The sequence below is a fragment of the Anoplopoma fimbria genome, chromosome 15 (assembly GCF_027596085.1).
Source record: "Anoplopoma fimbria isolate UVic2021 breed Golden Eagle Sablefish chromosome 15, Afim_UVic_2022, whole genome shotgun sequence".
In the NCBI taxonomy this organism is placed as follows: domain Eukaryota; kingdom Metazoa; phylum Chordata; class Actinopteri; order Perciformes; family Anoplopomatidae; genus Anoplopoma; species Anoplopoma fimbria.
In genome coordinates, this window is record NC_072463.1 from 6,505,953 (window position 1) to 6,530,308 (window position 24,356).

The following is a 24,356-nucleotide window of genomic DNA, read 5'->3' on the forward strand; positions in this document are numbered from 1 at the left end:
AGCGTGGCTGATCTAACACAGTTCTCAAAACCACACGACATTTTGACATTCACAAGAACCCTCATTTACAATAAGCACAACTTTTCTCATTTGACAATTTTAAGACTTAAGCCAAACCAAATAACCACGTTAGGAATGATATAGCTATGAATGAAGCAAGCGTTCACAGTAAATATTTACTGCAATTACTGATAAAGTCTTTTTTTAACACTATGTAAATCTTCTCACACGTCGGTTCAACAGTCACCATTTTCAGCAAATGCAATAACCACCACACAACTAACTCACCACTCGACTGCAGATCTATTTGTGAGTAGACCTACAAGCTGCTCCACATATAGTTTGTTCAAGGGTGTGAAAAATGTCTTTCGGTCACTGCTCAGTTCAATATGATGTAAGTGAACTTTCTCGTCCCATAATGACAGAGAACCTTGTGTTATCCCCTTTGGAATATTGTATTGAGAATGATGAAGAAAGGCAACATATGTCAGTTCTCAAAAAGCCCTTAAAAGACAAAAAGGTGATCGCAAAACAGTTGCATTCAATGATGCAGGAACAGAAGAGAGTATGACTTGAAGAAGAAGATATTTTGGAAAAAAAACAACAGAGCACCAGAAGTAAATCAGACAATAGCAGAGTTTTTCCAGAAGAGCATGAAAGCTAGTTTGGTGGCTTTGAATGCTGGAGCGTCAAGAAGGACTGAAGACAGCACGAGTCTTTCTAGTGAAGGATGAGGCAGAAGAGGGCAGAAGAGGAGGTGGACAGTGTTCATGGGCGACTCAGGCTGTCATTACCGTTCTCCAGGTTCTCGTTGCTCTCGTAGCAGCCGGAGTCCCGTGGGGAGTCTCCCGAGAGGCCACGCCTGTCCAGGAGCAGCTTCTCCTGTGAGCCAGACTGACTGCCTCGCTCCGGGTCGCTGCTTCCTGCAATGCACAACATCACCACCAACAGGGGCAGAAAGTCACATCTTCTGATCTCAAGTGAAAGCTGCTGGGGAACTTTGCTCTGGGACAGACAGCAGTCGCTATTTGAAACTAACCTTCACAGATATATCACAAATATATTCAGTATACAGTGGGTACGGAAAGTATTCAGACCCCTTTAAATTTTTCACTCTTTGTTTCATTGCAGCCATTTGCTAAAATCGAAAAAGTTCATTTTTTTTCGCATTAATGTACACTCAGCAACCCATCTTGACAGAAAAAAATGTAGAAATTTTTGCAAATTTATTAAAAAAGAAAAACTGAAATATCACATGGTCATAAGTATTCAGACCCTTTGCTGTGACACTCATATTTAACTCACATGCTGTCCATTTCTTCTGATCCTCCTTGAGATGGTTCTACTCCTTCATTGGAGTCCAGCTGTGTTTAATTAAACTGATTGGACTTGATTAGGAAAGGCACACACCTGTCTATATAAGACCTTACAGCTCACAGTGCATGTCAGAACAAATGAGAATCATGAGGTCGAAGGAACTGCCCAAGGAGCTCAGAGACAGAATTGTGGCAAGGCACAGATCTGGCCAAGGTTACAAAAGAATTTCTGCAGCACTCAAGGTTCCTAAGAGCACAGTGGCCTCCATAATCCTTAAATGGAAGAAGTATGGGATGACCAGAACTCTTCCTAGACCTGGCCGTCCAGCCAAACTGAGCAATCGTGGGAGAAGAGCCTTGGTGAGAGAGGTAAAGAAGAACCCAAAGATCACTGTGGCTGAGCTCCAGAGATGCAGTAGGGAGATGGGAGAAAGTTCCACAAAGTCAACTATCACTGCAGCCCTCCACCAGTCGGGGCTTTATGGCAGAGTGGCCCGACGGAAGCCTCTCCTCAGTGCAAGACATATGAAAGCCTGCATAGAGTTTGCCAAAAAACACATGGAGGACTCCCAAACTATGAGAAATAAGATTCTCTGGTCTGATGAGACCAAGATTGAACTTTTTGGCGTTAATTCTAAGCGGTATGTGTGGAGAAAACCAGGCACTGCTCATCACCTGCCCAATACAATCCCAACAGTGAAACATGGTGGTGGCAGCATCATGCTATGGGGGTGTTTTTCAGCTGCAGGGACAGGACGACTGGTTGCAATTGAAGGAAAGATGAATGCGGCCAAGTACAGAGATATCCTGGAAGAAAACCTCCTCCAGAGTGCTCAGAACCTCAGACTGGGCCGAAGGTTCACCTTCCAACAAGACAATGACCCGAAGCACACAGCTAAAATAACAAAGGAGTGGCTTCGGAACAAGTCTGTGACCATTCTTGACTGGCCCAGCCAGAGCCCTGACCTAAACCCAATTGAGCATCTCTGGAGAGACCTGAAAATGGCTGTCCACCAACGTTCACCATCCAACCTGACAGAACTGGAGAGGATCTGCAAGGAAGAATGGCAGAGGATCCCCAAATCCAGGTGTGAGACACTTGTTGCATCATTCCCAAGAAGACTCATGGCTGTACTAGCTCAAAAGGGTGCTTCTACTCAATACTGAGCATAGGGTCAGCAGTTTTTCTTTTTTAATAAATTTGCAAAAATTTCTACATTTCTGTTTTTTTCTGTCAAGATGGGTTGCTGAGTGTACATTAATGCGAAAAAAAATGAACTTTTTCGATTTTAGCAAATGGCTGCAATGAAACAATGGGTGAAAAATTTAAAGGGGTCTGAATACTTTCCGTACCCACTGTACATAGTAATTAATAGTAACCTAATGTGGCTACCTTTGCAGGGTTTTCTGTATTCCATACTTTTACTAATAAGTGATTGTTACTTTGTTAAGAAGAATTAAACGTTTTGTATAAACATTTTTAATCTTGTATGAATATTATTAAATGTGTCTCTACATGGTAGATAATATTGATGTGTCTTGAGTCTTATGTAGTGCTCAGGTGAGTTATAACACTGTGTTAGCTACCTGACCCACCATCATACTCCTGCAGCAGCTCCACAGCGGTGAGCAGCACAGCTCTGTGTTGGGGGTCTCTGATGTTCAGCTCATCCAGGTCCTCCTCCTCCAACAACTTGAATGTGTCCAGATCCTCATAGCCGTTAAAAAGGAATGTGGGAAGATGCTCCTGTGGAGAGGGGAGGGTGGATTATGCACAAACAGGTTAATACAAAACCTAGAAGAATGTATTAATTCGACCATGCACAATTTCAGAACTGCAAAAAAGTGGTTTCTCATATTTCCAAACCTTGTAACTCAAATAATCAGTAATCAGCATCTTTATTTTATTTTTCAAATGTTTTTTTATCTTTACTCTATTTTTGAAGGAATAGTTTTAAATTATTTTATAGAGCAAGGCAAGCTTTTTTTCAGTCTTCATGCTACTGTAAGCTAAGCTAACCGTCGCCTGTTTTTAGGTTTATATATAGCACACAGACATGAGTGTTTTCAATGTTCTCATCCAAATCTTGGCAAGCAGTACTTTAAACACAGCTAGGACCGATTTAATTAATGCCTGACAATGTCATCTGTTTATTAAAAACATCCGTAGTTGTTTTGATGACAAAAGGCAAAGTTATGCCTTGTTTGAGTCATGTAAAATTCCTCCACCTCCAGATTTTGATAATGTAGTTAGATTATTACTTTGAGGTTGATGCGATCAAGGAGCTCCTCTACAGAGGTGGGTTTGGGTTGCCGAGCCTTCCTCCTCCTGCGTGTCTTTTTGGGCTTCACCTCCTCTTCATTCAGGACATCCACATAAATGAACTTGAAGGTTCCGACTTTACCGTTGAGCATCCCCATCCATGTACCCATCGGAGGCTTACTAATGACATCGATGACGTCTCCGCTCTGCAAGACAAGACCAGCGGAGCTTCAGTTTCTTGTAAGATACGATCCCTACATGACTTATAATTTACTGGTTTAATAATAACGTGGTCATACCTTAAGTTTGAGCGAGTCTGTGTCGTAGGGACTGGGGGTGAAGTCAGTATGAACTAGAGCGCGTCCACAAAAGGGTCCGCGGTAAGGCAGCTCATCCTCCTCCCCGTCCTCAGACTTCACACTCTCTCTGTTGCTGTTGGAGGAGTCAGTTGTGCCAACAGTTTGACCACCTACACAAACCACCCAAAAAAACTAAACAGCTGAGCCATTTCAACACCACAAGACTCTTAGTATTTGAAAAATATTTTTAATGTCTGACCGAAGCGCCAGATGTTACACATTTATCCACACTGAAAGATACAATAAGACCAGGAGGTTTAGACTATCTCTAAAGCTGAATGATGACCATGAAGCACTTTTCTGATAAACACCACACATCTGGTGTTCCAAGGTCATCTTAAAACAAACACTGAGAATTATTTGCACTACACCCAGATCCGGCTCATACACATTGTAAAGAGACTTACTCATGGAACTTTGTCCGCTGAGGGAACTCCTTAGGCTTTCCACAGACCCTCCTGGCTTCAGTTTGGGTTTCTCCAAAGAGTCAGAGTCCGTCGGAGGTGAGTGAGGGCAGCTGGATATGCGGTCGGGGCTTGACTACAACACAGAGAAGGAAAAAAAAAATATTACTTATGCTTCACAAACATTAACTAGTACCGCTGACAGATATAATGCATTTTACTGACTGTAAATACCTGTTCGGAGAGAGAACAGTGGTATCTCTTCGACATGTGTTTTCTCATAGTTTCTCTCACAGACTTTACTTTTTTGCCGAGGGAGATACGAGATGTTGTTGGAGACTTAACGGGATCTCTCACACCATCTCCATCTTTATTCTAATGTACAAACAAAAAAAGGAAGAAAATAGGCAAATAAACAAACTATATATTTTGATCCAGTGTATGAAAATTCAGGAAGAAAGACGGCTACTTACGATGTTGTCGCTGTTAGAGGTGACCCCATGCAGTGAGCGGTTGGTCAGGTCAAAACCTCCAAAGCTACAAGCCCTCTGTATCAAATAAACAAAAACCAGGACACTCATAAGCAGAGATGTAAGTGAAGTTGGGGGTTTCCTTGCTGAGTACAATGAGGTCAGACATCCAGCCACCTATTGCAGCTACCATTTGAGTTATTTTTAAGATTAAAGAGGTGGCATGTGAGTTCCTGCAGCAGGTTAGGTTGCTACAGATACCACGAGGGGAAAATACAAACAATTTCTCAGAACCACCGACAAATAAAACAGCTGACAGTATTATACAAAAAGAACAGGATGGCCTCTATTATTCCCTGAAGAAGTCACCTATTACTGACTCTAAACCTGGTTTGGACTATAAACAGTGCATGGTTGCATAATGCTGATTGATATCAGTTTGGTTTGGAGTTGATGGGACGACTGGAGTGCGTTTGCAGAATATATTTATTCAGCAGTTTTAAACATGCACCAGTTTTAGACATGCACCATTTGCCAAATAACAATCTCCGAAATCTCCCACACAGGCTGCTATGTCCTCACTACTCACCCCATGTTGGCTGAGCGGGCTGAGGATCCGGTGACGGAGCTCTCCATCGGTCACTGAGCGAGCAAGTTTGGGTTCCTCATTATTGCTACCCTCCATTTCAGAAAAGGAAGAGCCACTGCCTTCACCTGCCTCCCTCACCTCCACTGCTACACTTGTCTCCTGATGAACAGGGCTTCCACACTTGCTTAAGGCCTGGAAGATCTTCTGGCTGCTGCAGGTGTCCAGGCTGCTGGAGGAGGGGGAGGTGGTCAGGCTGTCGGAGTCCCTGTCATAGGTGAGCTGGTCCCGCAGAGCTGAAGCCAGGGAGTCCACGGGGCAAACAGAAAGCTTCTTCTGCACACCCGAGTACAGGGAGGCGCTGGCATCTCCAAAATCAAGACCATCTATCATTAAGCTCTCTGGAGGGTAGAAAGAGGAGAAAGGAGGAAAGTTAAAAACTCATTACAATGTCAATATAATAAAGTAAAATGTAAAGAAACACTCAAGTTTAAGATTTGATTAAGAATAAGGTTGGACTTTTAATTAAATATCAGGTTTCAGCTTGTCATCATATCAACTGCAGATCAGTCTAGTAAAATATCCAATTAAATTGTCTTTTTTTTTCAATTTCGATGCATTAACTTGATTGCTGATTTCTTTCTGTTCAATTCTTCTTCTTATGAAGGTGAAAATTATCTTAGAGCTTTCACAGATCATTGGATCATATAGATGCATGAGCTCCAGATCCAACCAAAAGTCTGTATTGTCCCCAATTTGAATGTGTTTTATGTTGTGTTGCAGTGTCCCATAGTCTACAAGCTATTTCAGAGCAAAGAAAAAGGCATATTCTTCAAAACATATATTCACATAGACTACACAACTAGTGAAAACACACAGTAAATACTGTTATTGCAGCACACATTCTTAGTCAAACAGTAATTAGATCGAGCACAATTACTGATATTTTCTCCAGACTCTGCGTCACATTCAGCATTGTGGTGTTCCTCTTTATAAACAAAGTATGTTTACACTGTGAACACCTGCTAGTTTTTACATCTTGGCTGCACTTAAAGATACTAACTCATAACTTTCACCTGCATAAAAACTGCAACTTCTCTTGCACTTTTGATCAAGTAGCATCACATAGGACAGTGAAAAGGTGCACAATTCAGGAATTTCTACAAAGACAACAACGAAGGCTGCCACATCGTCTTGGGCTTCATGAGATAAAGTCAGATGGTTTCAGTACCCTCCGCTCCAGGCCTCTTAGACTCGTCAATTCTGATCAGCTTCTTCTTCACCTTCCGGGTTGAGTTGACCAGTTTATGGAGTCTCCTGAACGTCACAGATTCCTCTTGTTCATTGTCTGACAGGTCACAAGGCTGATAGGAGAGACCAGAGAGAATCTTAATCACAGAAAACATTTACACAAGAGAAATGATAAATTAACACAACAGGTCTGTACGCAGTCGACTATAAGGCCAACTATTTTGGATTATAAAGGAGATATCTTTTTTTACTTAGATGTAGTACATGAGCTCGGACATTGCAAGACCTTTTTAAATAATTGTTCTCTGCTTGTATCAAACAATAAGGTTTGTGAGCTGTGTGCGTGCAGATGCTACCTGCTGAGCATTCTGTAGAAGCGACTTGTAGCTTAATATAAACATGTGGTTGGAAACCACAGTGATGACACCAATGCTCTTGTAAATAGCTCTCTCATATGCTCTGCATCGCAACACACTAGAAAAGGCTTTCTCTATTCATCGTAAAACAAAAAACTAGATACTTGGAAATCACCTAAACCTTCACATGAAATGATGGGTAGTGATAAAAGTCGGTGGTACGCTTTAAGAGTCTGGTCACAGATGTTGAGGTTTTTTAGTGTGCTGACCAAAACATGAGTGGTATGAACATACCAGAATAGACGTGCAAAGACAAAATGAAAGCAGATTACACACACACACACACACACACACACACACACACACACACACACACACACACACACACACACACACACACACACACACACACACACACACACACACACACACACACACACACACACACACACACACACACACACACACACACACACACACACACACACACACCAAAGAAAAATAGTCAGGCCATCCAGACCAATCTGAAAAATGTGCCCTGAATCTGAGCCCCTAATCACCTCGCGCATGCATAAAAGAGCTGTGGCCTGCATAACCGGGCCCTGTGCTGAATCCAGCCGCTCACTGCAGCACAATAGGGGGTTAGCGCTTTGACAGGGATGAATAGAAGTCTGCCCAGTGCCCTGCAGTTGGGAGAGGGCCCTGAGCTGAAGGGCTTTAGAGGGCCCCCGGTTCATCGTCAGGACAGGGACAGAAGCAAAGAGAGAGTCGCTGTCAACAGCTCAGCAGCCTTGGCACGGGTAGATCGGAGGCCCTCATGCACAACACACTGCCTCAAGTTGTGATTCAACGTTAAAAAGCGACCAAGATGCCTCAGACCGGGAGCTTAGAGACTTACGTTGCAGTTGAATGACTCATTTGTGGTGGGACTGGAGGGATCGGTCCATTCTGTGGGATCGGACCTGCACGTCTGTCTGTTTTGTACTTCAAACTCCTTCAGCTGCAGAAAAAGATGAACACGTTCATTATTTAGTTAGCTGATGTGTTATTTATCCTTGAACAGCTGGACCACAAAAAGGAATGTATTTTCTTCATGGAGATAAAACAATGTTTTTACCATATGCCTACATTAGAATGTCGTTTCTTTCACTAGGCTAAACATTCTGTAAACTTTGCCAAGCAGCAAACTGTTGGATACATCATCAGTCCCTTTTTTTATGCATTAACATTTAGCAAAATATATATATTTTATTACATGAACCCAACTACATTTTTTAAAATAAATTTTGGCTTCAAAAGGTCAGATGTCAAAGTCTTGATCAATTTCATCTGCAACATTTACTGTTAAAGTTGATGAAAAGAAGAAAACACAGCATCTCTGAGGTGAGGAGAGTTTTGGGATGCATGACATCATACCCGTGCCAAGGCTTCCTCTATAGAGATCATATTCTCCTTCACCATCATCATCAGCTGGATACGCTCTTCATCACTCATGGTGATTTCACTGGCCACAAAACCAACGTCATCACCTGTCAAGTAAAAGAAGGGATGTCAGCTGACAGGACTAAACACAACGGACTGCTTTAATAAGGCATTTAATAAAAAAAAAAATTAACTTTAACTTGATGATCAATCCTACATACATCATTTCCTTCTTTAGTGTTATTGACTGAACATACCTTTTGAAATCTGACGCACCACTCCTTTCTGTGACTTTCGAAAACTCTGCCAAAAAGACTTGCTCTTTCTCTTTCCATCCCATTTTCCTATAAAGTACAACGATTCCTTTTAATTTAGTGCAGGGTAAAAAAATATAAACAGCATCCCCACAAAAATAAACAGTAAAATCCAAATTATAGGCAAACAATTAATAACTCCAGCACTTGCACTAAATTAACAAACTAAATATTAGGTTATGCTCTGGGTTACAATATACTCATAATACAAACATAAAGGAGATTTTTTTTTGTTTAAAGAGAGTCACTCAAAGTACTACCAACAAAGAAGAAATGTGCTCGATTAAAATCACCTCCTACCACACATACAATTATTATTTAAAAGTATTTTTTCTGCTTTGAGAGTATGCAAATTTTTGATGTTAAAGGGCTGTGCAAATATACAACAATCTGAATGTATTTACAATGAAGAGTTAAGTGTAAAATGCATGTAATAAAACAATCATATAAAGCTTCAACCTACCCCCTGATCCATCATCAGAGCTAGATTTGTGCACAGGAAACCTGAAAACAAAACAAAATATTACCTTAATTTGAAGAGTTCAAACGTGGAGTAAAAGCCCTGAACAGAACAGTACCTGTTTGTCAAAGTTATTTTCTTCATCTTCCCTTCTATCCCACCATCTCCCTTAACATGTCCTTTTTATCCTCTCCACTTGCGTCAGATTAAAAAAAAAAAAAAGTTCACAAAAGCGCACTATTCCTCATGACACTAGCATCTTAGTGAAGGGAAATCAAAGTAGTCAAAACAGAGGAGAGAGGCTGGCTGCTCTTGGCTGATGAACAGAGGTCAGTGCTCTACGGCCATCGCAGGAACAATGGATCCTTTTTCATGTCCAGTCAGGGTTTTGCAGCAGCAGCAGCACTAACGCGGCCTCTGCATTCCCTGCACACTTTCACCCTCCCTCTCTCTCTCTCTCTCTCTCTCTACCTCTCTCTCTCTGTCTGTCTGCCTCTCACTCTTCATCTCTCTGGGCTGTTTGTTTTCTATAACTGTCTCTCTCTCAGTTGACACTTGTTGCTGGTGAATCAGCGTATGAGTTTGCAGATCAGACCTGTACTTTTTACTTTGGAGTAAAAATAATACTGTTAAGTCATTAAAATGCATTTCTGATGTTGGTGGTCATCAGTTTCCTCCAGCATTATTAGTTACTTGTCCCACTAGGGGGCAGTGTATGTTTCCAATGAATCCTGTGCTTAGGTTCTTTATTAATACATGCCTAATTCTTACTACAACAAAATCCATAAAAATATGTCGATTGCTCAATTTCAACCATCTTAATCAAATCAATTTGTTGCTTTATCATTAGTCATCAACATCTATTCATGACCAACTATGACTAATCTATGAAATCCCTCAAAAGAAACAATGGAGAGAAGGAAGGAAGTTTATAGGTGACAGACTAATGCTTCATAAATGTGACTGGAGGGCAGCAGGAAGCAGAGGAAAGATTTGTGTCCTCAGAGTGACACAGAGATAAAACAGGCGGAGTGATCCCAGTTCAGCTTCCAAAAGTGAAATGATTTATATTAAATGTTATTTGTGTAGTCTGTTAATATGACTTACATTAAATGAATCGTAGTGTAGTCTGTAACACCACAACACTACACACTATCTGGGCAAAATAATAGTCCCAGCCATATTTATTAATATCTTTTAAAATGTTTAATTAATCTATTAATTGTCCCTTGAATCCCATCTGTCTCTGTTCTTACGGCTGCTTCACCCCAGATATTAAAGGATTCCGAGCATTTCTTTTGCCTAATTAACATTAAAATACTAAAGTTGTGAATTTACAGCTTTCATTTTGGAAAAAAAAGTTATTATTGGGATTTTTCTTACCTTCTTTCAGTCTCTGGTGTGGACGTCGTACTGCTGAGTCCAAGGGATTCCTTATGGAGATGAAAGAAAGCGTCACTTTCAATACAGTACAGCCGTAGTGTTTCAATTAACAACTGGTTTAGAAAGGCACATGTTTTGATATAGTTATATTTTCGTAGGAACAAGTACATTAAAATTATAGCATTTTCCTTCAAGGAAAGCATTAAAAACATTTGGCAGACAAAATAGCTTATACAGACTGAATTGAAAGTTAACAAAAGAGGAATTTCAGGTATTTCTTTGTAATTTGTTGCACTTTTGCAATACAAAAGTTGTAATTTGGTAGTAACAAACCCGCGTATACCACTATTCACATTGTTTAAGAAGTATTCCGGAGCATAAAAAGACAGTTTCAAGACCAGCTCTCTGCATCCCACTCAGTCAAATTATACTTTTTATTACAATACTTTTTTGCTGAGGATGATAATTCCATTGCCTCTCATCAGCCCGTGTGCTAATGCACATAGAGGAAGTTCCCTTCTCCTGGGGTCTGACACACTCTGAACTGGACACTCACCTGGATCTGAGAGCGAAGCTGCAATGATGTGGCCGCTGAGTCAACTGTTCCCTGAAACACACAGGCAGGGGAAACGGAAAAGTAAATTATAGTGTCATCATAACACAGAAATAGAAATAATATTCATCTGACTGAATCGGCCTTCCCACATTACGGAATAACACCGGTAAACAGTTATGTGTCACAGACCTTTACAGTTACTTCACTACCAACAGGTGCTTGAACATATCTGAATTTCAAAATATTTATGTACAGCATCAATGTTTTCATCTGCAATCTAACGGCTGATAAAAGCAGAAAAAAAAAAAATGTAATGCTGAAATATTACATTTTTTGATGACCTAAGGTTTAAACTGATAAGAGAATAGATTAATAGAATTGTTTACCATCTCTGCATCTTGCACTACTTTGCGTTTCCGTATCTCCTCCATCCTTTCACACACGTCGCTGAGGGAGGTGCCGTAGTACTGAGAATACTCCTGAGCCAGGTCATCAAAGTTCCCCCCTGAGCCATCCTGAAGGAGATAAAGAGGCATTTAAAACACTCACACAGATATGACCACAGACCAGGAAAAGGACAGCAGGCAAACACTGTAAACACCGACAGCTTTGACGATTAAATCTATTGTTTCAAGCTTTTAGTACGGTCACCAGCAAAACAGACAGCCAGGAAACACTGAGATAAAGCACCAGCAGAGCAAATGTATCAGAGACATCCAGCTGTGATATTGCTCCTGTCTTCAGTTGGTTGTCTTCCTGCCCAGCAACCCCCTCCACCTCCTCAGCCCTCCTCATGTCTGACCCCCTGACCGGAGGAAGCACCGTGTGACGCAGCTACGACTCTCACTCGGCTCTACAACAGTCACCAAGAGTCGACTCAAGAGGCCACGGTTCAGTCTACCATAAATCCCAAGAAGGAGAGTCACTCAGTCAGATGATTCTTTGTCCTCCTGGATGTAACCCCTTTTTTAAGTTTCCTACAATTGTGTTACCTGGAATTATGTGCGTTCTGCCATTCAGGAAGAATAAATCATTTGAGAGAATTTTTGCTGAGTTTGATGACCTAGTGACCTTTTGGACCACAATCAACACATGGGGATGGTTTCCTTCTCAGCGGGTTAGCCCTAGTTTTGAACCCGATAACTGTAAAACACATTGGATTATTTGGTGCAGGAGCAACCCTCAATAATGCTACATTTGCTGATCAAATTCTGTTGACTGTCTAAATAAAGTAGAGAAGCCTGCAGTCACGTCGCTCCAAGTGTCACATTCGTAATAAACACATTTTCATTTGCAATATTTTTGAGAAAACAAAATGCGGCCTAGATTTTGTTTGATATCAGCATAGCAAACAAATAGTTCAGATTCATATCCAAAATGTTCATGTTTTCAGCTGATGTTATATGTTAGGACCAAATATTTTCATCTTGAAAAAACATATCAATATCTGTAATGATTAGAGTATGCTTAAACTTATTGTATTACCATTTTCTCCCACTGTGTGAATGAATAAAAACTTCTATCATACAGTAAGTGCAGAGCAGTGAGGTGGCGTGAATCATTCATGACAATGACAATAATGAAAGACAACATACAAGAAGTCACCAGCTAAGACTGAACAGACGAATACAAGCTGTGTCTGATAACAGCCATCCACTCTGTCCAAAAACTGTTTCACACATGATTATTACAATTATTATTATGCTTCATTCATGCTTTACCCTGAAGGTATGCAAATGTGCCCGCTGAAAACAGTCCTCTGCAGTGAAAAGTAATACTGTGGGCTCACTTGTCTCGTGGCATGATAGACTGTGACTGGCTCAACTGTCCAGAAAAGAGGGCCATTCATTTGGTAAATGACATGCCCCCGGGTCGAAAAAAGGCCTGAAAATCTGGCTGCTGTTCATACAGTCAAGAGACGAGGCCAACCGAGGAGTTCTGAACTGTGCCTGGCTGCAGTCGCTCTCTCGCCTCAGACTGCCACTGATACACATAAACAGCCTATTGTGACCAGGCCACATGATATAGCATCGCCCTGAGTGCTTATTAGACACGCTGCACGTTTACATCGCCGTCACACATTAATGTAAACTAATGAACAATTCTCAGGCCGACGATTCTTTACAAAATGGGCGATTGGGGAAAATATTCCTGCGTGCTTTATATTTCCCTCTGTCTCCTAATTAATGGGTCTCCAAGCCAAAAACTGCAGCATGAGACAGCAACCACAGAGGCTTGAAAAGGAGAGTGTGGTGTCACATTTCTGAGGCGCTGAGCATCTCATAGGCAGACAAAAGATCCACGTGCCCCCAGGGCCCTGAGTGTCTAATGAGTGTTTTTACAGTTCCTCTGTCTGGTCTCACCGTTTTAGGAAACCAGACCTGGATAATAGAGTATCAGGAAATGATTTGTATCACTTAGAAAAGTTAATATTAAGAGTATAGAGCATTCAGATGAGACCATGACCAACTATTTCTCTGATAATAAATGTCCTGATTGTAAACTTAAGTAAGTATTAGGTTTGTAAGAAACTGTATTCCACAGAAGACCACATCTGGCTGATGTACCAGAGCAACATTGTGCTAAAAAGGACTTAGCAAAAAAAGAAATCAACTAAAAGTATGTATGTTTACATCCCATTTGAGGTGGTTATTTTGAAAAGGTTTTTTCCACATTGAATAAATAACCTTAGAAATCCTTAACAAACACATTTACTTGTTATTCATCTGTTCAATCTAACAACTTAATTCTTATTTAATGTCACAGTGGGATCCTACTTGACCAGATGTTTTCATATTCTAAACATCACTGACTACAATACACTATTGTAGTTGTCTTAAACAGTGTATTCAGGGATGTTTCTAAAGATCAAAAGAACAAGCACAGACCTGTTTATGCTTTTCTATAAGATGAAAGTCTCATTAACCGCAAAAAGCAAATAACCGAACAGGAAAAGAGACACAACACCACGTTGTCATTTGAAACAAGATATAAATTGAAAAGTGTTCCCCTGTGAATCTACAATAAGCTACCAGCCTCTAACCATAGGACATTCCAGTGCAAACATTATAAATACACTCACCACAAACAGGCATCTGGCTGCCGACAGTAGCTATACAGCACTAGCTGCTCTTCAGTTCCACCACACTGCTGTAAGTGAAAGGCACCGTTTTGAAAGTTAACTCCGTTCAGTGAGTGGAGGACAATACATCCTGAAGAGAAGGGGAGGGGTGTCCGGCACGCATAAATCAGAGGGAGTTTGGTTGAGGGGAGGTTGGGGGGAGTTGCAAACCACATATGACGTTGGTGCTGCTGGGTGGGGCGCTCTCCTCTCTCCAGCTGCGGCCCACAGAGACTGGCTGACTCACGTGTTCAAATAAACCACCACCTCTTACTGTGTGAGAGTTTGACTGCATGTTGATGTCTGCAGCTGCTTTACACTGATGTGTGTGTGGTTGTTAGATGAAATGTTGAATATTGGACAGATATGTCTCCCTCTGCTGATATGAAGGCTGTCTGACCTCAGACTGATAGTCTGTAAACGTGGGATGACATTTTTTTGTCATCACACAATTCATTTACTTGTATATTATTAAATTGTTGTTTTCACAAATTATTTATTTGAAAATATACACAGTGAAGTTTTCTTTTAAACAACTAAAGGTTTTGTTACATGTAAACGGTCTTCTTTCTTCCTTCCTTCCACCCTTCCTTCCTTTTTTCATCCCTGTTTGCTAGCCTGCAGACTTGCAGCACTGTTTCATCATGCGTTATCGCCACCAACTGTCGATCAGAGGAACACAGCTACCAAAGCAAAGATGTGTATTGTCTGACCTGGGTTATTGAGCACATGTGTGTCCTTGTGTTTGTATGACACAAACCAAACGGGGACCAACTTCTTCTAACACCTTTTGGGAACAATTGTGTTCCACTATTCTAGCATATTTACATCAGCTCGTCATACTTTTTCAATCAAGTTGATCTATCAATCAAACAATAATTGATAAAGGATACCATGAAAGTGTTTATGTACATTGCATGTGTGACACAAACAAAAATACAAAAAGTAAGGAATCCTGGCAGAAATAAGCTAAAGTAAATACTTAACACTGACAACAAGCTAAATTGCACTTTAACATGTCAGGCTTACTTGCTTAATCTTTCTTGTCCCCATCTGTCATAAAAACAATGTAATATAAAGTCAAATATATAATGTAACCAACAAGCAGGTCTATTCTGCATCATAGAAACAAACGTGTCTAAATGTTAATCCGGCTTTGGGTCCCTTACAATCTTTCTTTTAACACTAGCAGTCTGTCCACCAGCAGGTGGCAGCAAATATTAACTCTAGATCAACATCTTTCACTGACTCACTATGTGCCATTGATAAAGAGCTGAGGGAAATGATAGCAAGTCGAAATTAGACCTATTAAAGTGGAAACTAAATATTTCTTCTCAACCTTAATTTTTTTTGCCTGGGTCAAGATATTTCAACAAAGTTGACCGAAGATGGAAATGGAGTGAAAGGAGTTGACAATTCTGTCTGATATCAGGCAATAAAGAAAGCGCAGTGATGCCAAAACGTTCTCTGTGCCCTAATAAACCACTAAATATTAAAGTCAATTTGTAACTGATTGTTTAGAAGTGTGAGCAAATCCAGAAGAGGCATGATGTGATTTTCCTCCTCTGCTTAGGTTGTAGTGCGTCTACATATCAACAAAGGTAGCTTTACATATGCTTAAGGCTTTAAGCATCAGGGTGGTGACCTCGTTTTGATTGTAGTATTAGTCTGTGAGATTATGTGTGGAGAAATAACTCTCAGCATGTTTGTCTAATCGTGACCCTACTGCCTCTGATCTTCATCTTTGGTAACTGACCACTGACTCCAGGCCAGTGAGCAGCAGCAGCAGGAGGTAACAATACCAGTGTCAGATCAGCGGCAGGAGGCGGCAGATTATGCTGAGCTGCAGATGGATGGTGGAGATGGTGGAGATGGTGGAGGGCTACGTTCTGCGCGCGGTGCCAATGGGCAAAGGCGCCTCACGCCAGAAAGGGGAATTTTTCCGCCTGGCTGCACAGCGGCGGGCCGCTCGTCACCTCAGAGCACAGGGGGAGCCGGAGATGGATGCCATTCCTCTCTGACAGCCAGCTTCGTTCCTATCATCGTCAAGGCTTCTGATTTTGTCGGTGCCGACCTGGAACGCCTGAGCACTCATCTGAGCTTTGATCCCTGGGGAGATCAGTCTGTGCTTAACGGAGTGAGAATCACAATATGTGTGTCTGTGGAAAGACTAGGGCATATGTACCACATCGCACGGAAGATTTGTGATGGCAATAACACAAACCCAGATCTGAGGCAAAACACATCAGGACACTGATCTTTGTTTAGTGACTGTATGTTACAGATTATCCAGTGAGGTTTTAGGTTTCTTTATGGGTTACTATAGGTCATTTTACCAATTACGGAAAGCCAGGAAATCATTCAACTGAAGTTTAATCATTTAAATACCTGAAGTTTTTCTCATGCTCTGCCCTTGGGACTAGAGTAGAATCAAACCGGCCTCAATTTTCACAGCTACAGTTGAAAAAAATGTAATAATGTATTGTGGGTTGAGTGTTAAGAGACCTAAACATATCATGAATAGTATGCCTATTTTTAAGCTTGTTGATAACATATATTTGATATTCTTCAAATTGATTCCGAAATGTTTTCGTAAGATGAGGTGCTCCAGAAATGGTCTACGTAATGAAATCCTTCGATCTAAGTGAAAACACAAAAATCAGCTCAATGGCATTTCATCTGCCAGCTGTGATATGTAACAGATCTCTGAAATGTGTGCGTGTATATGTGTGAGAATAACTGCTGTTCCACAGCACCCAAGGGCCCAGTCCAGACTGACAGCCCCTGGACCCCCTGAAGAGAAAAAAAGGATCAGTGGGAGAGCTTAACCATTCATGTCTGAGAGGTAAGTGGATTCTGACAAGTCCCACATGAAGCGTTGATGGGGAGGGTTCCACTGTGACATGCACGCTGTCAGTCACAGATACACACACTGCATATAGAGCACCTGGACTTGTTTGAACTGCATTAGCGAGGTCTGCAGTACACAGCTCTGCTCTCACCCTGTCAGTCACTGAGCAAATATCTCTCACTGTTGACAGAGACAAAAGACTGCATAGGAGATTTATCATGCCCTCATTCTGAATGGCAGGTAGACCTGTACCGAAGAAGGTACAGAGATATCACACATTCTGAACCAGGATTAGTGGATTGGGATAATTGTAAAAGATACAAAAATGGAGATAAAAAAAAAGTGAATTAAAAACTACATTGTTGTCCTCTGGTGTGCAGTAATAAATACAGGTTCAAGGGAAAAAAAACAGCCAGAGGTGCAGATTAAAGAGGACGCGAACGAAACTCCAAAGAAGATTAAGAGGGCAGACGGGGGGAAGAACAAACCTTTTGTCTACCGAGCTAAATCTTGCAAATCTGATTGGGATTTGAAACATTATCTGAAAAGCCATATTCAGATGGAGTTGACTATAGACTCCAAAAATCCCTCAGCTATAAAAAAATAAATAAAATGCAGCACAATTCATATTCGAAAGTATGTAGAATATATTACTGCAAAAGCATCCTGCGGATTGCGTTTGGCTTGTTTTGAAGCAGCTTCTGGATTGTTCCTGTTCCTTTGAGCATGTTTAATTCAGCAGAGCAGAGAACAAATAGAGAGTCACCCCCTTTAAATTTCAGTTAAATTAGTTGCATGGAAATTCTATGTGTATTAAATCCCTTCTGCATGGCGGTGTGTCTTTGAAGTGGGTCAGCCTGTAGAATGTTCCCGTTCCTTAGAGCATGCTTAATTTAGTGGTGCTGAAAACAAATATGGACCTCCCTTTATAATTCAACCCAAATGACACCTAGAAAGACCATCTGTGCTCCTCCACTATAAAAAAGGCTCTGAATGGTTCTGGGTTTGCAGTGAAGCAGCCTGTGGATTGTTCGTCTTCCTTGGACCATGTTTAATTCAGAGGTGCTAAAATCATTTCATGCGCCCTTCACCCCGGTGCTTTGGGTAATTATCCTTGTGTGACTGTGTGCCGTGATCCCCGAAGACCCGACTGCCTGCTCGCACCGTCTCCGGCTACATCATCAGTGCTGCAGCTCCCCTCACAAGACCACAACACCCACTGATCCTTGTGAGACACAACGCAGGCTTCAATGGCAGCTGTCAATGATGCAACGTAAGACCATGGGGCCCCCAGAATGAGGTAATTCCACATAGTGTGAAAAACAAGTGAATTGGTCCAATCAGGGGAAAAAAATACCCTATGGGCTTTTTGTCCTTTGAAACTTACCGTGAGAAAAAAACCATGCAGAGGAGACACTGACGTGAAAAACAGCTCGACACTTTGCACAGCAATAAGTTAGAAGAAGAAAAGAGAAGGACTGGACCTCTGATCTGAGACCTGACAAAGTGAAATGCTTCACAATGGTGTCACATGAATTGATTTAAATCAGGAGGACTGTTGTCTTTTTCTTTCAGTATTTAAACTTCCTTCAGACAGTATGGTGAATAACACATGTTGTTCCAAAGACACTGGCAGACATTTGAACTACACCCTGCTCAAACGAAACTGCAATCTTACTTTGGGAATTACTGAGACCTTACTAAGAGGTGTCTGACAACACTGTTATCTAGTATGAGCCATTATCTCTGCCAAACTTGCCAGTTGGCTCTCCCCTCGGGGATCTGTTTCTCAGTGAGCGCCATCTCAACACTGCAACGATGTACTTTGAACACTGAGAAGACCTTGCTCGCTGTTTGCACATTGCCCCTTTTGACAACCGCAGACATCCCAACAGGGCTGGTGACAACGTCTCCTGTCCAACTCAATCTGCCTCCTGCGCTGCACTCTAAGATGTTCCCTCACCTCTTCTGTCATTCCAAGGACATCCACCTTACAGCCGCTACATCCATTAATGGATGCTAACCGCAGCTAGCCAAGCATGCGCTGACATCATAAGAATTGCATGAGGATCTATACTGAACCTGAATTTCCGTTGGAAAATAGCTTAACATCCAAGAGAGGTCTCACTTTCAGTGTTTGGCATCTCTTCTGTGACTTTTGAGATACTTGATCTTCTTTTATACTTGATACTTTTTACACTTATGTTTCACTCTAAAATTAATTTCACTTGGAAAAAGATAATTTATTTAAAAAACAGCTTAAAAAGTCAATATGACTGACATGGTGATTAAATATGTATGATCACTGGAATCAATCTCTTACTCAATATCTGGCCTTTTTTGAGGCCAACATCCTCACTCATGTTCTTACTCTGACCTATAAGCATGAGATAACATGAAAAGTGTTCATAAATGTAGGAAAATGAAGGGCTATAACTTTTACTTGGCGAAGGTTTCATTACAATTTAGCATCAGATAAAAGGCCCAATTGCCTCTATTTTTATTGTGGCATCTCTTCTTTTAATTTATAGTATATTCTCCCAGTCATCGCTGCACAAATACCTTTATCAGAGAATTAGATTACTGTGAAAGCTGAGCTTTGACAGAGAAAGCGGAGCTGTTTTTTTCCGAGGTGCATTTAGAAATGAGTGGCCCTGTTGTAAAAATATCATACAAACTTTAATAATGCAGAATGCTTAAATCGAATTAAGTCAGGCATAAGCACTCTCGAATAAAACATTAAATGATTAAATTCATGCATTATAAATCATGTCACTGCAGTACTAGCCTATACAATTCCCACAATACATACTGTGGCTCCAAATGCAATTCAATTTAATTGATTCAAGGAATGAGTCTTGCCCCATGACTAACAAACAAACTAATGAAAAGTGCTCCAATTTTCAGGATCAATATCTTTGAAATAATTAAAGAAAGGATTAAAAGAACAAATAACTGAATATACTGTGGTGTTACAGTGCGTTAGTTGTTCTACTAACCAGACATTGATCATCAGGAGAACTTCATCTTAACTTTATTGATCCATTTCATCATTACATCACTGTGGTGCTGGCAGGTTCTGGTCGAAAGCTAATTCAAATCTAGACCTCCGCTCTGAGAGGAATGTCAGGCTTCAATGGCACATAGATCGTTTTCTTGACTGAAAATCTCTCAGCCGAGCTCTTAAATCTCCGCCTCCTCACTGTCTGTGTCCTTCGCTCTCCTTAACCACAACCCTGAGTCTTTTTTTAAATCTAATTTGTCCGGCTTTCCTCTCCTTTATTTGTCTCTCCCTTTAGGCTTAATGTATGTTCCCCATTATTTTTTCGGTATATATTCACAAAGTCGACTAACACTCATTATACCGTATTATGTCAAAAAGCTCATCCGTAGAGGTTCTAAATTATGACATTTGGATATTGGATGTGGATGATAAAAATAGATGATTCATATACAGGAACACTGCTGTTTTAGTTAAAAGCATTTCTACTCCAGAGGTGAACTAAAGGCCACGACAAGATGAGTAAGAGAACCGTAATTCAACAAACACAGAGATCACGTTATAATATTAGTCAGTTGAGTAAACTAGTCCAGCGCGAATAGAGCTTTAGTAGTTTATTTTCCCATGTTATTTCACCTATGGATATGAGCAGCAGATCAGGAAATACCTCTATAGGTCTTGAAAAAAGAAAAAGAATGTATGGCGTTTAGGTGAATCAATTTTCTTAACCTTAACCAACTGAATTACTTTACCTGGAACCAGCAGAAGTTCACAAATGACTAAAACGGCCAATTTGTTTTCTATATCATTTCTGCTTCAGCTGTGATTGCCAGAGTAATTATGTGTGTAGAGATCTAAATGACCCTGGTGGTGGAGTCAGTTAGATTACTTCTTAAATTGGCCATGCATGCTGCTGTCATACGCCACACAGAGATAGAACTAGCCCACATATGACATTTTATTTTCTAAATTATTCAGTATTGACATACAGTTAGGACATGGCATGTCATATTCTGGAATACACCATCGCAATGTAAATAAATGAATTGAAATAAGTGGGGAGTGAGTTTTAAAATATGTATAAGGAAAAACTATTGTGTTTTAAATCATGTGTTTATTTGTTTTACTGTGTAACATTTAAATCATAAAACCCTAAAGGAAGGTCACCTGCCATTTTTGGTTACAGCAAAGGTCATTTTTATTTGCTCAGTCCATCCTGCAGGCCAAGCAGATACAATACCTGTCAGACAGCTTCCTGTCATTCCTCACAGAAATGAACATTCTGCATTTCTTTGCGGCTTCCCTCACAGCGATGACCAGAACCCTGACATCCTCTCTCTAATGTTCCTTTTGTACAAACAGGTAGACAGTTGATATAAAGCTACAGCCATCAGAAGGTCTGCAGAGCTCGTTTATCAGACACAAAACATTTTCCATGAGCAAAGTGGAAAATACTTTGAGGTTAAAACATTACTGTCGTGGTTATATATCGGTATTTTATTGTTATGAAAAACAAGTCTGTTTTTTTTTATTAACTTGGAACCCAGCTTTGCTCATTCTATTTTATTTTTGTTCATCCATTTTATTTTACTTAAGCAGCTGAGGCTATGTGGAGAGGCTGGATTATTATTGAATTGATTCAAGCGAAAGAAGGGAGTGAAACTAAAAAAAAAGAGGCAAAAAATGACTGTAGCCGCAGCACTGACACAACTGACTGTTGCTGTTACTGGTATGAGTGAGCAGCTGTTTATATGGCACACTGTCATTGTTGCAGTAAATTATGTTCTCAGATTAAAACAAAACAAAAAACAGAGTCACTCCAGACAGGCTCTATTTGTCTATTGGCAATGTACAGTTGTTATCGTTGCAATCAATGACATATGATTTATTGGTCAGAAAACAAAGGCAAGTTTAAAATAAACCCTAATTCACTCTGCTGTTTTCAGAGGGAGGATACAGAGAAAAAAAACAAAAAAAAAAGACATGAAAGATATGGCAAATTGTCAAAAACAACTCCTTTCTATGGGGCTCTGAAAGGATTTCTACAGATGTTTGATTTCTGGCAACCCATGTACGACACAGATGCCAGATTAGCCAGTGAAGCTGAAAATAACACTGTACTTCGCAGTGCACGCTGTCCACTGGGAATCATTAGCTCATACGCTGAAGGTAAGTCACATTTGTGGTTGTTCAGATGTTAACATCAAGGTCATGTAGAGGGTTACTGATTTTATCATCTGAACTGACAGTGATCACCTCATAGGGAGCCAAGATTCTGAGTCACTGTGCTGCATTTAAGATGGTTTTCAGATGTAAGCCAAGCCGTCTTTGCTAGAACAGCAGTTTGAGTGTAATTACATATTGATGGACACAATGAAAGTCAATCACAATCACAGAGCTGTATGAAAATTGTAAATGAACATCCACTGGGAAAGTTTTCATTTGTGGCAATGGTTCAAACACTGGCCTTTGGTAAAATCTGGGGAGAAAAATTTGGATCCGGTCTGATGATCACAAAAAGGAAAATGTCTGGAAAACAACTGTGGTTGCTACATTATTTCCGCCCAAGTGTTTTGAGGCGTGCTGGGTAAAAGGTAAATAAATGCCTAAACTAAAGCACTACAAACACTTCATGTACTGACTATACTGTTGATTTCTTATCAAGTCAGTTTAGTAATGCAGTGTTAAAATCTAGTTTTATAAAAGTAATTTCTTCTCTCTACAAACACACTCAGTTTGTTAGTTATTCCTCACTAAAAGTAAACTTTAACTAATGCTAAAACAGCCCTTCAAAAAATCCAAGATAGAGATATCTGCCTTTCAAAGATTGTTATACATCAAACACAAGATTTTCACAAGTGAATAATGCCAATATTATTGTTAATATTTCCTTGACATGTCCTTTAAATTTGAATATATATATATCTTTTTTATGCTTTTATTTTTATTTACATGATGTATAATGATAAATATATACAAATTAAATAGATATAAAAACACCTCCCACAACAGATCTGATGAAACTTTCTTAAGACGCACTGTGGAACGGTGTTATCAACAGTAAGCTGCTGCATGAAAGCATCCACATACCGTAAATCATACATGAAGTTAATTGTAAGTGCAGGGGGTTACTTTGTCTTCTCCAAAGAACAAAGGGAGCCAATTAAAGAACAATGCATTTTATAGCTGAATAAAAAACGCTTGACACGGTTATCCAATATGTAAAACTTATATGGCGACAAGCCATAAATATGTCATTTCAGAGAGCTAATGAGATAATAGATGAACACAGTCACGTTTCTCATGTAGACTTTATTGGCCACCATGGAAGCAATTATGTTATAATGTCTAATAGGTCTCAGAAGACACTGTGTGAATAATAGATACAGTGCATCAGATCTGAACATAACCTTGACAATGATATTAAGACAAGGCTATCAGTATAAGGCACAAAGTGCACACTACGGATACTCCCTAAAAGGCACTAATAAATCCCCACTTGGAAAACTGAACTTCCATGTAACTCAAAGAAAATTATTATTTTTCGACAACTGAGCCTTGAAATACCAATTTGCTCTCAAAAATGCTCACAAACACCTATTAAAGGAATATTAACATCTCTAAGAAACATGTTGTGCATTACCCCTGACCAGTAAGCACCTTAAATAACAACTTGTTTATTATCTGTAGGATTAATCCAAGCAGTGAAGAGCCAAGCCAAAAAATCCAAGAAGCGGCCATCATTTACTCCACTGATTTACATCCATGGATGAACCTGTGTGGGTCTGTGCATCATGTCATCCATGTAAAATGCGTTGCACTATGAATCAATTTTTCTGCAAGTATGACTCTAGAGAGAAACCTTAAAAAGCTGAGAGCTAAATGTCAGTGACTCTGACCTCTCCCTTGTTTACTTTACGGTTTCATTATGACATTGAAGTACAACATTTTTAAAGTTCAAGTCATCCAAGTTTTAACAAGGTGACTGAGTTATAAGGATCCACAGTCAGCTGAGTAATATATTCAGACACTTAAGCACATTAAAATAAAAACGGGAAAACACGTCTGAGGGATAAATATATTCAGCACAGTGGATTTGAGCCACAAATAGATGCAGCCTTCACACAGTCAGACTCTGGCTCTCGGAGCACAAAGAAGACTTCTTCCTGGAATCACTGCAAACTCATGTCATGCGACGCATCCGAGGAATCACAAACAATGTAGCAATGACAACTCCGAGGCA

General features: G+C 40.3%; 1 protein-coding gene across 4 annotated transcripts in view; it reads right to left on the minus strand.

Annotated features, from left to right (window-relative positions):
- Positions 1 to 24,356, minus strand: part of sash1b (SAM and SH3 domain containing 1b) — a 44,231-nt gene that overhangs the window by 1,941 nt on the left and 17,934 nt on the right. For 2 of the 4 annotated variants that reach the window (XM_054613945.1, XM_054613944.1), the window contains exons 3-18: positions 11,527 to 11,655; positions 11,141 to 11,191; positions 10,585 to 10,634; positions 9,205 to 9,245; positions 8,685 to 8,771; positions 8,422 to 8,534; positions 7,904 to 8,005; positions 6,630 to 6,762; positions 5,402 to 5,799; positions 4,816 to 4,890; positions 4,577 to 4,717; positions 4,346 to 4,478; positions 3,879 to 4,048; positions 3,579 to 3,785; positions 2,904 to 3,063; positions 795 to 923 (exon numbers count right to left, since the gene is read on the minus strand). In XM_054613945.1, the coding sequence (XP_054469920.1) occupies positions 795 to 923; positions 2,904 to 3,063; positions 3,579 to 3,785; positions 3,879 to 4,048; positions 4,346 to 4,478; positions 4,577 to 4,717; positions 4,816 to 4,890; positions 5,402 to 5,799; positions 6,630 to 6,762; positions 7,904 to 8,005; positions 8,422 to 8,534; positions 8,685 to 8,771; positions 9,205 to 9,245; positions 10,585 to 10,634; positions 11,141 to 11,191; positions 11,527 to 11,655 (2,119 nt within the window). Of the gene's footprint in view, positions 1 to 794; positions 924 to 2,903; positions 3,064 to 3,578; positions 3,786 to 3,878; positions 4,049 to 4,345; positions 4,479 to 4,576; positions 4,718 to 4,815; positions 4,891 to 5,401; positions 5,800 to 6,629; positions 6,763 to 7,903; positions 8,006 to 8,421; positions 8,535 to 8,684; positions 8,772 to 9,204; positions 9,246 to 10,584; positions 10,635 to 11,140; positions 11,192 to 11,526; positions 11,656 to 14,222; positions 14,279 to 24,356 lie in introns of those variants that run through there. The other 2 variants (XM_054613947.1, XM_054613946.1) reach the window with 2 other exon arrangements.